The sequence below is a fragment of the Eubalaena glacialis genome, chromosome 1 (genome assembly GCF_028564815.1).
Source record: "Eubalaena glacialis isolate mEubGla1 chromosome 1, mEubGla1.1.hap2.+ XY, whole genome shotgun sequence".
Taxonomy (NCBI): Eukaryota; Metazoa; Chordata; class Mammalia; order Artiodactyla; family Balaenidae; genus Eubalaena; species Eubalaena glacialis.
In genome coordinates this window covers 189,421,166-189,437,303 of record NC_083716.1, presented here as the reverse complement: position 1 = coordinate 189,437,303, position 16,138 = coordinate 189,421,166, and the positions used below count along the sequence as shown (strand labels likewise).

The 16,138-nt window shown below is 39.0% G+C and overlaps 1 protein-coding gene across 1 annotated transcript in view; it reads right to left on the bottom strand.

Moving 5' to 3' along the window:
* Window positions 1-6,050, bottom strand: part of DNAJC10 (DnaJ heat shock protein family (Hsp40) member C10) — a 69,629-nt gene extending 63,579 nt beyond the window's left edge. Inside the window, exons 1-4 of the mRNA XM_061185622.1 lie at window positions 5,843-6,050; window positions 5,226-5,276; window positions 3,965-4,314; window positions 2,223-2,385 (exon numbers count right to left, since the gene is read on the bottom strand). Of these exons, the coding sequence (XP_061041605.1) occupies window positions 2,223-2,385; window positions 3,965-4,168 (367 nt within the window). The 5' untranslated portion in view covers window positions 4,169-4,314; window positions 5,226-5,276; window positions 5,843-6,050. The remainder of the gene's footprint in view (window positions 1-2,222; window positions 2,386-3,964; window positions 4,315-5,225; window positions 5,277-5,842) is intronic.
* Window positions 6,051-16,138: the final 10,088 nt, after the last annotated feature.

Here is a 16,138-nt window from a genome sequence, read left to right as displayed (position 1 = left end):
ATGTAATTTTAGTACAATATCCAAACCAGGAAATTGGCACTAGTACATTACTGTTAACTAGATTACAGACCTCATTCACTTTCAGACTGCATGTTTTTTTTTTAATGTGTTATCGTTGAAAAATATTTTGTATTGCTAAAAGTCTTATATAATTAGAATACTTGCAGAGGTAGAAGCAAACTTAAGTAAATATAAATTTTATTTATAATGTTAACACCAATGTGAGAAAGTTTCTCATTACTACATAAATTATCTAAATATTAGTGATGGATATATACCTGGGGTTAGTAAATATTTTAGATTTTGTGGGACATATGGTTTCTGTCACAGCTATTCAACTCTGCCCCTGAAGTGAGAAAAATAATATGCAGATAAATGAACAAACCTGTATTCCAATAAAACTTTATTTACAAAAGCAGGTGGCAGGCCGGACTTAGCCTGTGAAATACAGATTGCTGACACCTGTTATAGACTATTAAGCTATAGTGATTATACCTGAAAATACTATTTTGAAAAGCCAATCTTGGGCTTCCCTGGTGGCGCAGTGGTTGAGAATCTGCCTGCCAATGCAGGGGACACGGGTTCGAGCCCTGGTCTGGGAAGATCCCACATGCCGCGGGGCAACTGGGCCCGTGAGCCACAACTACTGAGCCTGCGCGTCTGGAGCCTGTGCTCCGCAACAAGAGAGGCTGCGACAGTGAGAGGTCCACGCACCGCGATGAAGAGTGGCCCCCGCTCGCCGCAACTAGAGAAAGCCCTCGTACAGAAACGAAGACCCAACACAGCCAAAAATAAATAAATAAAAATAAATAAATTTATTAAAAAAAAAAAAAAACCAGTTAAAAAAAAAAAAAGTCAGTCTTGAGAAACAAATACTCCAGATACAAACTGAAAATATTTTATTTAGTCTAAGATAAAAGCATACTTCAGTTCTCTGCCTGCATTTGAGGCTAATTAAGAGAGATTGTAAATATTATGTGTTACCCTTAAAACAATCACAAGAGAACTACTGGGTATCAGAATGCTCCCTCTTTGCTTGATACCTGTATTTACCTTCCCCCTCCCTCAATCTCTTTAACTTGTTTACTCTCTCTGCTCTTGTCTCATTTCTCATTCCTGTCAATACCTTCAACCATTATTAATCATTACTAATTAAGAAGAATGGCATATCTACTGAAGTGACCACTATTAAAGGAAACTTTAGTCTTCCTTGGAAAATATGATGCTCTAAAAATGCTGAAAGGCTTCAATATTTAACTTCTAATACAAATATTTTAAAAAATTAAATAGCAATCCTTATTTTAAAAGTATTTAACAAGATTATGACCAAAACACCTTCATATTTATACAGGTATCTACATACTACTTGACTTTCCTTTTGTTAATTTTTTTTTTTTTTAATTTTATTTATTTATTTATTTATTTATGGCTGTCTTGGGTCTTTGTTTCTGTGCCAGGGCTTTCTCTAGTTGTGGCAAGCGGGGGCCACTCTTCATCGCGGTGCACGGGCCTCTCACTATCGCGGCCTCTCTTGTTGCGGAGCACAGGCTCCAGACGCGCAGGCTCAGTAGTTGTGGCTCACGGGCCTAGTTGCTCCGCGGCATGTGGGATCTTCCCAGACCAGGGCTCGAACCCGTGTCCCCTGCATTGGCAGGCAGATTCTCATCCACTGCACCACCAGGGAAGCCCTTGACTTTCCTTTTGAATTCCACTTTCATGTTATATTAGAGAAGGTCAAGGGGGGGCTTCCCTGGTGGCTCAGTGGTTAAAAATCTGCCTGCCAATGCAGGAGACACGGGTTCGAGCCCTGGTCCGGGAAGATCCCACATGCCGCGGAACAACTAAGCCCGTGCGCCACAACTACTGAGCCTGTGCTCTAGAGCCCACGAGCCACAACTACTTGAGCCCGTGTGCCACAACTACTGAAGCCCACACGCCTAGAGCCCGTGCTCCCAACAAGCGAAGCCACCACAATGAGAAGCCTGTCCACCACAACTAAGAGTAGCCCCCGCTCGCTGCAACCAGAGAAAAGCCCGCGTGCAGCAACAAAGACCCAATGCAGCCAAAAATAAAATAAAATTAAATTAAAAAAAAAAAAATGAAGGTCAAGGGGACACATGTTAACTACATAATAGCTTATACATTAGCTAAGTGGTGAAACAAAATTTTCTAAATTTACTCGAATAAACAATCATATTCATAAGAATATCATATCATCTTACCAAAATCATAACGATAATAATTCCAGCTTTCATACTGGCCTCCTTGATTATCTGCAAGTCCCTTTTCTCCGTATTTGTCATACTTTTTCCGCAGATCTTCATCTTTGAGTACTTCATATGCTCTGTTTATTTTCAAAAAATCACTATGTGCATCTGGGTTATTCTATTAAAAAATATTAGATATAATATTTGTTTCAGATACACAATCAATTGATTTAACTTAATCCTGAGATTTCTGTGTGAACAGATACCAAGGAGGAGTAGAACAATATGAAATGGGTGCTCATGCATTGAAATAAAAAAGTCAAAAAGTATTTTTAAAGAACTACAATCTTAAAAAATATGAAAAGTAATAGAAATGAGAATTGATGCTTCAAAAGGTTGATAGAAGTGGTCATCAAATATAAGTCACTACTTCTAAAAGATGCAACAGAAAAAACTGACGAATGAACACTTGGAAACACTTAATATTGTAAATATTATGTGTTACCCTTAAAACAATCACAAAGAAATTTGCAGGTTATTTTTCTATTTGAGGCAAAACCCAGTACTTTAAGTAAAAAAAAGTTATGTACTCCAATCTATCAGATAATGACATAAGGACTAATATCAGAGTAACAACTCAAAACTGGATTAATACGTTTCATAGAATTGTTTTTTGAAGAATGTTTTCATCTAAATAATACTTAGTTGTAAGTAGTCTACCATCTTTCATGTAGAAACTTAAAAGAAATAACATTCTGAAATTTTAAAGAAAAATCTGAAAAAATGAAAACCCTAAACACAATACAATGTAGATCTCAAGAAAAGATTACCAATTAACAAGAGTTTTAGAGAAATACTGATTCTATTGCTCAGCTTTATGTAATTGAAATAAAATAATCCTATTTAAAATTCTATCTAGGGACTTCCCTGGTGGCCTAGTGGTTAGGATTCTAGGCTTTCACTGCAGTGGCCAGGGTTCAATCCCTGGTCAGGGATTGAATCCGTGGTGAGGCCAAAAATAAAACATAAAAAATAAAAAATAAAAATAGTAAAAAAAAAAAAACCAAAAAAACTGCAGTTACTGAAATTAACAGTAAAAAAAATTCTATCTAGATATAATTAAATCTTTCTCCTTGATGAGTATCAAATCTCATTAAGAAAAAAATGAATGAGATAAATTATAAAAATACCTTAAGAATTAAAACTAATACAGTTTTGAAGGATTACATCATAGGATACATAATCAAATATTTATGATTGGAATTAACTGGATTTGGCTGCTCCCAAGTTTTAATTTATAATACTTTCTGACTGTTCTTAGACTTGCACATGGGAGAAAATAGTTAAAGTTGAAGCATACTATTATTAGCTATTACTGCCATTTTTAGCAAGACATATCCTCTAAGTTCTAAGGAAATAATTTTTCTGTTACTGTTCTAAAATACTTGATTTTAAACTGCTTTACTAGGAAATCTACTGCTTTGTGATTAACATCTGTAATATAACTGTTGGAAATTAGTTTTCAAATTAAGAGAGAACTGCATTTTTGGTACTGACATTCCTTTACACTCTTCTGAACTTAGAACATTTTGCTTCTTCTGTTTTTAGTACAGAAGTTGCATTATGATTTTTGACATGTGATTGTTCTTAAGCATTTTGAGCACTTATTTAAAATAATTTTAAAAATAATTTAAATATATACCCAAACTTACTAAAACACATTAATTAGATATGTTTAAAAAGAAATTTTTACCCACCGGGTTTTTATCAGGATGTAGCTTCAATGCCAATTTCTTGAAAGCCTGTCTTATTTCTCTACTGCTTGCAGTTTTGGATACACCAAGTAAACTGTAAAAATCCTGATCTGTACCCACTAAAATGGCCATATACACTATTAGAAAACAGAGCATGACCCTTTTCAAGTCTCTGAGATAGTCGTCTTTATTTAACCAGACTCCCATTGTTTTTCTTGTACAAGTTCTGACTCAAGTGAACATTAAGATAATGCCACTGGTTCCGGTTGATGTAATATGCAAATCTGAGAACTTCTGTCCACATTACTCCAAAGGTGAAACAGGTATCACGAATTTTTTCCCAAAATGTTAATCTAAAGAGAGAAAATCAGGTAGTTGAAATACATTAATAAAAAACCAAACACATCAATAACGCTATTTACTAAATAACATGGTCAGCAATAAAATCTCCAGTAAATGACTAATCATGGTGAGTGCCTCAGGCTCTGTTCTTTGGGGGCCCCCTTCACTGCTTCCGTTATCTAGGTAGCCAGATTCGTGAGATCACTCAAGGTAGCAGATAAAGGTAAAAAGTAGCTAGTGAGGTTGCAGCTACCTAGAACTCTTGACAAACAAACAAGTGCAGCAACTTGCTCTATCAGCACCAGAACACAAGGCGGGAGAGCGGGGGGAGAGCTATTTCCTTCCATCTTCTACCCAGCTTAAGCTTGCCTCTTTTGATCTGCTTCCTTTTTGGTTATTTCTTCACCCCTTTAAGGCTATTCAGTTTTCATTTCAATCAAATTTCACTTGTAGGAAATATCCTTTGGGGGTACTAGAAAGAAGCACCAGATCCTTCCAAAGGGTCTGTATTTTTCATATAAACCGTCCAAGAATAGCAGTGAATTTATATCGCTGTAACAACTTACATAGTCAGACGTTTTTTCCCCTGAATTTTCTCAGAAGGTGCTTACTTATACCTAAGTAGTTACTATTTTATAAACTAGAAGACTAATAACTGCAAGTTAACTGTAATTTTATTGCAAAGTTTACATTTGGCATTAATAAAAATAGAAAAAGAAACAAAAGGAGAAAAGGAATCAGTTATTTAGACATGCTCACCTGTGCAGGGTAAAAATAAAATCAGATCACATGTAAACTTGTATACTTTATCAATAGTTCCAAACATGTCATAATGCTTCGAAAAATCTAACCTTCCTAGCATCCTCAGTTCCTCCTTTCTTCATTTAATCCTAAATGCCTATTTAAAAATTTTTTTCCTTACCTGTGAATGGTTTTGGTTCATTTCTAATCCTTTTCACGCCACCAGAAAACCCTTTGTAAAACAGAGTGATGGAGATTAATAAACATCCAGACTAAAAAACAACGTTTAGAATAAAGTAGAGAATATATTCTCAAACACCACTTTTAGACAAGCGGTGTTTGTTCCCTGCCTAGCGGTGGTTCTCAGACAGCGTGGGCGTGCCTGAGGCTGTGCGCCGAGCTGCGGGGACAGGTGGAAGCTGCAGGTAAATGCAACACTAACTCCTCGCTGCCACCACTCCAGGATGCGTTGCGGGGAGAGGGGAAAGGGAGACACTGGGTGAAAGAGACTGTCAAGTGTTGCTGGTGTGTGAAATCTCAGGTCGGATTAGGGAGAAAGGAACCTGGATAACTGAGGGTAAAGTGAGAAATTGGAGCAAAAACCGGGGAATTGCTGGGCGGAGGAATGGCGGTGTAGGTAGAAAGGAGGAAGAAGACTGGAAGCGAGAACACAATAAACCAGCCTCAAGAGCGAAGAGGATGGGAGATTCCGGTGCACAGGCATTTAGCCCCTCCCTTCCCGGAGGGCCCAGGCCGCCGCCAGCTCCAGCAGAGCCCCGGCTCCCCACCCATGCCCACCTCGGTGCTGCGAGGTCGTCTCCTACAGCTACTTCCCCATCCTCAATCCCCGGCGGCGGACCCCACTCGGCCAAACCCAAGCTGTGCGTGCGGTAAGGAAGCACGCACTCTCTGACCACTGGCCCGCGGCGCCCGATATGTGGTACGAGCAGCCGCACCGGCAGCGACGAGCGCGGCCGGCTCGGCTCGGCTCCTCGCGCGGCCGTCTCCTAGGCGAGGCGGGGCGGGGCCTGGCGCGGGGCATTGTGGGAAAGGCGTGGAGGACGCTGCTTGGGAGGACTCGCCTCAGGATCTGCGGGCGCAGAGGGGTTGGGAGGGCGGTGTAGGTTTAGGTTGACGTGGCCGTTTGCGCGGAATCCGGCTGCGGCTCCGGCTCCGGCTCCAACCCGGAGCTGAAGAACACGCAATACCCACAAAGCCCGCGCTGCCGCACCATCGCGGCTGGCGCACGCCGCGGGCAGGAAGCTGGACGACAAAGTCCGCCCCCTTTTGCTCCCGTTGCTGTGGTGACGGGACCAATTTCCCCCCCTCCCCCGGAGGGCGGGTTTAGGCGTGCAATTTCCCTGTGACCCTGTTCTTCTTAAAGGGAAAGGCAGAGCTATAGAGGATTTTTCTGGTCGTTGGGTGGGTGGGTGGGGCAGAAAGGGGAATTTAACTTAAGTGACATTGATAGCAGTGTCGGTCTAGAGGGCTGAAGAGGCAGTAGGAAATTTGGAAGAAATAAAAATATTTATGAGTGTGTGTGGGTGACAAACCTTTGAGCATTCTACAGTATTGCCTGACTTCCTAGTCATCCAAACTGGAAACTGGGGAGTTATCCATACTCCTCTCTCCCACATTTACATCTAAATGATGTGGTATAGAAACTGCATTTTTGATCTGCAGAAATGTAACTAGAACAATGGAAGTAGCTGCAGTTGCAACCATCAAAAGAGAAAACATTCTGATGAAGAGGATGCCTGCTTATGACATCAACCCTAATATAAGTTGTACTTGGTAACAATTTCATGTGTAGTAAATCAAATGTCAGCTTGTTAAAAAATGATGACCATGTAGGATCCATAGCTAAACTAATATATTGCCCAAAAGAAGAGAAAGTAGTCAGAGCAAAGGCAGAAATATTAGAAGCAGCCTAATGTAATAGTAGCTAATAAGTGCCAGGAACTGGTCTAAGCACACATGTAATTCAGTCCTCCAAGTAATCTTATATGACAGGGACTATTAATATATCCATTTCACAGTTGAGGAAACCAAGGTAAATATATGATAGAGCTGAGATTCACACCTGAGCAGCCTGGCTCCAGAGACTGTAATGTTAATCATTATTGTCACCCTGTGAGCCACCAAAATCTTTAGAGTAAATTGAAGAGCAAAAAAGAAAACTGGAGAATCAAGCAGGGGCCAAGATTACAGTGGGTTTTATGCCATGATGAAGACATAGACTACCTTTTAGGTAATCAGGAAGCTACTTAAAGCTTTTAAGTAAGGGACTGAGATTGTATTTTAGATCATTCTGGTAGCTATTGGAGAGTGAATACAAAGGGACCATGACTGGAGAAAGGGAGAACAGTTAGGAGAATGTTAGAGAAAGAGTAAATTTGGCAAGAAATGGTGATTAGTTGGTTGTGGGAGATAAAAGAGAGAAAGGATCTAGGGTTAACTTCTGGTTTAGGTGGCTGAGTACCACTCACGGAACGAAGATCTGTTTAGGGAGAAGATAAAGGATTCTGATTTGGATATATCTATTTCAAGTTCCCTAGATTATGTCCAAATAAAGGTACACAGCAGGGTCATACTGCTCGCTGCATGACAGGCCAGTAAATCAAGAGACCAGTTTTGGGGGCAAGGAAGAACAACTTTATTCAGAAAGCCAGCAGACCAAGAACATGGCAGACTTGTGTCCCAAAAAACCATCTTGCCTGAGTTATAATTCAGCCTTCTTTTATACTAAAAGGGGAGGGAGTAAAGTCAAACATTTCCCGGTTCTGGTCAATCTCCAGAGGGGATGTGTTAATTTCTTCCTTGCAGTCATTCACAGGTGGGCCTGGTCAGGATGTTTCCTGTGAGCTATACAAAGGTATTTTACCTTAATGCTGGTTACCTGGGAGGCAGGGTTCCCAGAGATGGGCATTATGTGTAATTTAAGCTTATAGGCAACATCCCTTTAGTGATTAACTTGTAATAGAATACAAAGGTTCTTCCCTATTACATAACCATCAGGGAAATGCAAATCAAAACCACAATGAGATAACACCTCACACCTGTTAGAATGACTATTGTTATAAAGATAAGAGATAACAAATGCTGGAGTGGACATGGAGAAAAGGAACCCTTGTGCACTGTTCGTGGGAATCTAGATTGGTATAGCCACTATGGAAACCAGTACAGAGGTTCCTCAAAAAGCTAAAAATAGAACTACCATGTGATCCAGCAATTCTGCTTCTGGGTATTTATCAGAAGAAGATGAAAACACTAATTAGAAATGACATATGCATCAATATGTTCACTGCAACATTATTTACAATGGCTAAGATATGGAAAGAGCCTAAATGTCCATTGAAGGATGAATAGATAAGAAAAATATGTATATATAGTGGAATATTATTCAGCCATAAAAAAGAATGCAATATTGCCATTTGAGACAACATGAATGGTCTTTGAGGGCATTATGCTAAGAGTAATAAGTTGGCAGAGAAAGACAAATACTGTATGATCTCACTTATATGTGCATTCTAAAAAAAACCCCAAAACAAAAAACCAAGCTCATAGATACAGAGAACAGATTGGTGGTTGCCTGAGGCTGGGGGTAGGAGGGTTGGTGAAATGCAGAAAGGAGTCAAAAGGTGCAAACCTCCAGTTATAAAATAAATAAGTCCTGAAGATGTAATGTACAGCAGGGTTGACTATAGTGAATAATACTGTATTGGGTATTTGATTGTTAAAAGAGTAGATCTTAAAAGTTCTTATCACAAGAATAAAATTCTGTAAAATTCTTATTGTGGCGATCATTTCACAATACATAGAAATATCACATCATTATGTTGTACACCTGAAATTAATATAATGCTGCCCGTGAATTCTACCTTAATTTTTAAAAAAAAGAAGAATGTAAGCTCCACGAAGACAGGAATTTTTGTTTGTTTTAGTTACTGTTGTATCCCCAGTTCTTCCTGGCATATGGTAGGTACTAAATACATTTTTTTTGAATAAAACAAATTAATTTGAGAAGTGATCTGAAAAAGAAGAGCTCATCAAGGAGTCAAAAATTAGATGATTAGATATATTCAAAAACAACTAAACATGAAGGAAGTTAATGAGAATGATTCAGGTAAGATACTGACTAAAACTTGTTAATTGGGTCTGGTAGTTAGGTTATAGCCATCACAGAAAGCACAATTTTAGTGGGTGGTAAGGGTGGAAGCCAGATTGCAGTGGACTGGAGATTGGATGGGAGCTGAGGAAATGGAAATTGTAAGTCAATAGGAATCTACTGAAAGTTTGGACGAAGAGAGAGGCAGGTAAACTTATTGCAATTCAAGGAGGATGTGGATTCAAGAGAGGAAATGCTTTAGGCTTGAAAAGACTTGAACAAGTTTAAAAGCTGGTTAGGAGCCAAAAAAGAGAGGGAGGCTGCAGATATAGGAGAGACTCAAGGGCCCAAGTGAATGGATTGATCATAAACAGTTCATTTATTCATTAACATTGTTTATTGTCCTCTGGGCTAGGTCCTTGGGGTAAAGTGGTGAGCAAAGTTATAACTCTGCCCCAAAGAAGTAGGATAATGGAGGACACATTAATCTTTTATTCAAGCAAATCTATAATTATGAAGGGAAAATATATAGTGCTGTGAGAGTAAATAACGGAGAACTGACCTTTGGGGAGCAAAGTGTTTGAAAAGGTATTACCAAAATAAATGAAATAAAATAAAAAAGAAATTTAATGTATATGGGCAAGGAATTAGAGAATGTTTTAGGCAGAGGGAAGAGCAGGTGCATGGTCTTTGTACTTCAAAAGTCCATGGGTTGATTGAGGATCAAAAAGAATAAAATGCAGTGAGCCTAAAGGAGAGAGTCAGCAGGATGACCCTGGTAAAGTACACAGGGACAAGATCATGCAAAGTCTCATAGTTCATTTTAGGGATTCTCATCTTTTTTCCTAAGCAATAAAAAGTCACAGCCAGTTTTAGACAGTGGAATATCATCATCATCATCATTGTTATTGTTATGATTTTACTTTTAAAAATTGGGGAACAATCTCAATGTTACAAAAAAATTCAAAGTTTCTTTGTTTTCCTCAACCATATGAGAGTAAGTTGCTGACATGTTTTCCCATTATTTCCCAAAACTGTGGTGTGTATTTTTTACAAACAAAGACATTCTCCTATATACCCACAACACAATCATCAGAGAATTAACACTGATACATTATTACCATCTAATCTACTATCTAATCCTCATATCCCTTGTAGGCTTTGCAATTTGTCCCAATTATGTCCTTGTAGGATCCAGTGCAGAACAACGTGTTTCATTTAGTTGTCATAACTCCTTAGTTCCTTCAGTTAGAAACAGTTCTTCAGTTTTTCCTTGACTTTCAATATCTTGATACTTGTAAAGAGTACAGGCCAGTTATTTTATAGATGTCTCCCTTTTTTGGTTTGTCTGATGTTTACTCATGATCAGATTTAGGTTATGCATCTTTGTCGCGAATCTAATAGAAGTGACGTTTTGTTGTTTTCATTGCATGTTATGATGTGGTCCCCAATTTTGATTTGTCCCATTATTGGTAGTGTTAAATTGGATCGTTTGATTAAAGAGGTGTCTGTGAGGCCTTTCCACTGTAAAGTTACATTTTTTCTCTTTGTAATTAAGAAGTGCGTTGTGGGGAGAAACTTCAAAACCCTATGAACATCCTGTTGCTCCTCAAACTTTCAATTTATTCATTAATTTATGTTATTATGGATTCATGGATTCCTATTTTGTTTAAAGGGTTAAAATCCATTATTATCATTTATTTAGATGCCCAAGTTGTTCTAGATTTGACTATTTGGAATTCTTTCAAGCTGACTTTCATGTTTCTTTGACAATCCCCATCATTTTTTGAATATGTTTCTTTTAGAGCACAGTAAGACATTCTACACTCATCCAGCACTTTTCCTGCCTCAGCCCTGATACCAGCCATTTCTATAAAAGTCCTGATTCTTTCAGAGAATGGTATTTAGATAGCAAGATCTTGGTGCTAACCATGCTCCATGCTTTTGGGATGCTGTTACTCCCATTTCTTACCAGTGGACAGAGGTTGGGAATACATATACGTATACATACACACACACACACAATTACACACATACACATGTTCACATTTACATATATATAAAACTATGAGGTCCCACCAGTACCTCCAATTCCAATATGATGATGCTAGCCCCTCTCCTGTGCAGTTGCCCTCTTCATCCCACTTGGTTTCTCACACTTTATACTGGGTCACTCTCCTGAGCAGATGCTCCACTCACTTCATGCAGGTTCCAACCTATGCCAGGCTGCACTCCCACAGGGACACCCAGAAATGGTTCCAATATGCACTCACTTGCTCCCTCATCTCTTTTCCTTCACCCAGTATGGACACTCTCCCCACCCTGGTTGGGCTCTAACTCGTGCCAAACCCACCTAATGGCTTTTGGTCTGAATTATTCAGGATGGGGAAGGGCCAGGATTATTTTTTAATAATCATTTTAGCTATAGTTTGAAGAATTTATAGTAAGAGGGCAATAGTAAATATAGGAAAACTGGCTAGGAGACTATTGCAATGGCCTAGGTGTTAGGGGATAATGTCTTGAACTAGGGTGGAATTAGTTCAGATGTAGAAAAATGAACAGATTCAAGAAAAAAGTGGGAGGTAATATACATAGGATTTGGTGATGAATTGGTCATGGTGGGGAAGAGAAAGATATCTGAAGACAGATCTCTACTTCAGATAATTAATGTCCACTTGCTTCAGAGAAACTGAAGCCTTGCCAGCTTCAGTACAATAAATCAAAACTTGATAAAATAGCTCCATCATATATGCATGAGATATGTTATAACGAGGGGACTGTTTTATTTCATTTTTAGTTCCATCTGGGGAATTGCTATTTATCTTTTAAGATCCAGTTCACGTTTCTTCTAAAAATTATTTTTCTGTGAGCCATTCAAGCATGTTTGATCACTCCATCCTTTATTATTCCATTTATCACACCATATTGTAATTACAATTCATTGGTTGGTCTAATGAATTCTTTGAGATCAGGAATCAGATATTATTTACTTTTTTTCTCACTGCCTAGCTAGAACAGTGCTTGGCACTTATTCAATACATGCATTACAATGGAATGAAGAATCAATATTTATTATGTGCAAAGAGGAAAGAATAGCCCTTTGTCTCTAAAGTCATTAATGTCTGTCCTAGGAGGAGAGGCATGAAGAACACACATTCACATGTAGCAAAATAGTAAATGTTGAATGAGTGATATAAACAATGTATTCCAGAGGGACTCAGTTTGGGGCTCAAGTGTACAGAGTAGAATGAGAGGACAGTATAGGTGTTTCTAAATTTAAAAAAATTCTTTAATAAATTTGGAATTTTAGAACCAGGTAGAATCTTTGAGGTTGTAAAGTTTACTTCTTAAATTCATAGGGGAGGAAATGGAGGCCCAAGAATGTTGATGAGTGACTTGCCTAAAGACTCAAATGAGTCAAAATACTCATTACTCAAACGTAAATGAATGAAATGGGACTACTACCTGTGTTTTTAGATTTCTCAGCCAGTATGAAATGATAATCATAATCATAATAACTGAAACTTAATATACATTATATGTCCCAGGCACTATATCAAGCACTTTACTTATATTAACACATTCAATTGTCATAACAACTCTATGAGGTAAGTGCAATCATTATGTCAGTTTTACAGATGAGGAAACTGAGGCTAAGAGAGGTTAAGCTACTTGCCCACTGTTGCACAGCTGGTAAGTGGTAGAAGCTGGATTCCAACCTGGGCAGTCTTGATCTGGAGTCCATAATCAGCTAATTAACTGAAGTATTTTTGACAGCTTTTATTTAATAAGGTGTTATTTTCATAGATTTTTTTTTCCGTAATAACCTATCACAAGTGCTTGACTTTGGGGGTAAATTGTAATACTCTATTAGATCAGACCTTATTTGTAAAGACAAATTGGTTGATGTCTTAAAATCACCTACAGCACCTACTGATAGAATTGACATTCATTATGTGTGTTGAATCAGTTGAATTTTCAGTTGCTTATATTTCTATGATAATTATAATTTTACATTTTAGTCTCCAATAAACAGGTCTCCTTTTACCTACAACTGACCTTTCTTTTATGCTTATTTTCCTATATCCCAATTTTTTTTTAACTGCATAGTTTAGTCCACTTATAATTACTGTTATTACTGATATATGTGGGTTTATTTCTAGAGTCTTATTTTGTGTTATTTGTTCTGCCTTTTCTGTTTCTTTTTTCCTCCTTTCTTTTTCTTTTTTTTAAAATTTTATTTATTTATTTATTTATTTTTGGGTGTGTTGGGTCTTCGCTTCTGTGCGAGGGCTTTCTCTAGTTGCGGCGAGCGGGGTCCACTCTTCATCGCGGTGTGCGGGCCTCTCACTGTCGCGGCCTCTCTTCTTGCGGAGCACAGGCTCCAGACGCGCAGGCTCAGTAGTTGTGGCTCACGGGCCTAGTTGCTCCGCGGCATGTGGGATCTTCCCAGACCAGGGCTCGAACCCGTGTCCCCTGCATTGGCGGGCAGATTCTCAACCACTGCGCCACCAGGGAAGCCCCTATCCCAATTTTTTGACACTACAGTTTTTAGTGTTAAAAAAGTTATGTAGTAACTAAATACTTAAACAAAAAAGTCACAATAAAGCATACATAAAATGTATAACACATATAAATATACATATGTATATATACACATATCTGTATATATATTTTGTGTACATTGGATTTTCTTGGCACTAATTCCTAAATAAATAATTGCTAAGTTGAATTGAAAGCAAACAAAAAGCAAATACAGGTTGACAGTCCTAATGAAATATTTTTTCTTTCTATTTTACTTGATTAAAAAATGGGGGTAGAATTCCCTGGCAGTCCAGTGGTTAGGACTCAGCACTTGCACTGGAGTGGCTGGGGTTTTCAAGCCCTGGTCAAGGAACTAAGATACCGCAAGCCATGTGGCATGGCCAAAAACAAAAAAAATGAAAAGAAAAAGGGGGACCAGGAGATTGGAATATAAACTGATAAAATGTGCTTGACAGTCTACCACATCCCAAATCTTTAGAGATGATAGAGATGTTTATTTTAAAAAAATCCAAATCATTGTTGCAGAACAACAAGTGCCCTCAATGGACCAGAAATTTTGAGGGATCCCTGAAATGTGGAAGACAGGAGGTGTTGAGTTAACAGAAGAAATCACTGAGCAAAGCCCAAAGGAGAAGAATGCTGCAAAATGTGAGAATGGCTCTGGATATTATTAAGAAGAGAATGACATGGGAATGAAAGAACATGGAGATGTTGGTGGGTTGAAGCACTGAATTTAGGGTAGCTATGCAGGTGAGCCCCTGTATTGGGCATACTCAAGGCCATCCCCAAGTTTGATGATTCACTAGAATGACCCATCTGACTAAGAATGTAATTGCACTCATGGCTAAGATTTACTATACAGAAAGAATACAAAGCAGAAACAGTAAAGGGGAAAAATGCATGAGCAGAGTCTGGAGGAAACCAAGTAACTTCCAAGAGTCCTCTCCCAGTAGGGTTCACAGGATGCACACCTCTAGCAACGAGTTGTGACAACACATGCAAAGGGTTGTGTACAAGGGAAGCTCATTAGAGACTAAGTGGCTAAGGTTTTTATTGGCAACTGGGCAGGTAGGCATCCTCTGCTTAGTAGGCACCAAAATTGTAGACCGACCACCAGAAGGAAAGTAAATGTTCAGCACAAACCACGTTGTTTTAGAGTTTAGGTACAGTGAGTCATTTTTATCATTTAAGGAAAGTTTTGTACCAGGAAACTGTTTACCAGCCAAGTTCCCAGACCCCAGACAAAGACCAGCTTCCCAGCAAGACTTTCCAAGGAGAGCAGTCTCAGGTTTGCTATGTTAACTCTTTTTTGCACAGCCTCCTCTAATCACTCTCTTCCAACCAATCAAGCAGTACACTAAGGAGGCATCTGCTGCCAGACAGGTACAGTGAGGGCATGAGATTTTTCAAGGTGTCAAGGAAAGGTCCTGGTTTGCTAGGAGGGAGGAGAAGATGACATACTCAGAATATTAATGAACGTCACATTCCTCTCAGCAGCACATTTTCCCTTCCTTCATGAACACAAAGGAGATCCTATCGTACATGGGAATAGCATATACATATAGGCTATCAAGAAGAGTTGTAAAAACAAAGATAGCATAACTAAGAATCACCAAAATTTCAAGATCAACTCAACAAAGAAGGCACAAAACTAAGAAACAAAACCCAAAACATAAAAATACAACTAACAAAAGAGGGGGGACTTCCCTGGTGGTACAATGGTTAAGAATCCACCTGCCAATGCAGGGGACACAGGTTCAAGCCCTGGTCCAGGAAGATCCCACATGCTGCGGAGCAACTAAGCCCGTGCACCACAACTACTGAGCCTGAGCTCTAGAGCCTGCAAGCCACAACAACTGAGCCCGCGTGCCACAACTACTGAAGACCTTGCGCCTAGAGCCCATGGTCCACAACAAGAGAAGCCACCACAGTGAGAAGCCCATGCACCACAACCAAGAGTAGCCCCTGCTCGCTGCAACTAGAGAAAGCCCATGTGCAGCAACAAAGACCCAAAGCAGCCATAAATAAATAAATTAATTAATTAATTAAAAAAAAAAAAGTGGAGTTAATAGTGCACACAAAGTGGGCTATGTGCATCCCAGGAGGGACACAGGTGATCTTTTGGGGGTAGGGGCAGGGAGGAAATTTTTCAACGATTTTTACCAAAAAATAATTATAAAAAATTCAACTTAACTTACGTTACTAGAATGTCAGCTACATGGAGTCAAGAAATATTGTCTGCTTTGCCTATGATATTCTAGAGGTATCTGTTAAAGAGTAGATTTTAGTATTTGTTGAAGGAATAGATGAATAAATTTAATATGTGAATTAAGAACAGCAATGTTGGGACTTCCCTGGTGGCACAGTGCTTAAGAATCCACCTGCCAATGCAGGGGACACGGGTTTGAGCCCTGGTTCGGGAAGATCCCATGTGCCGCGGA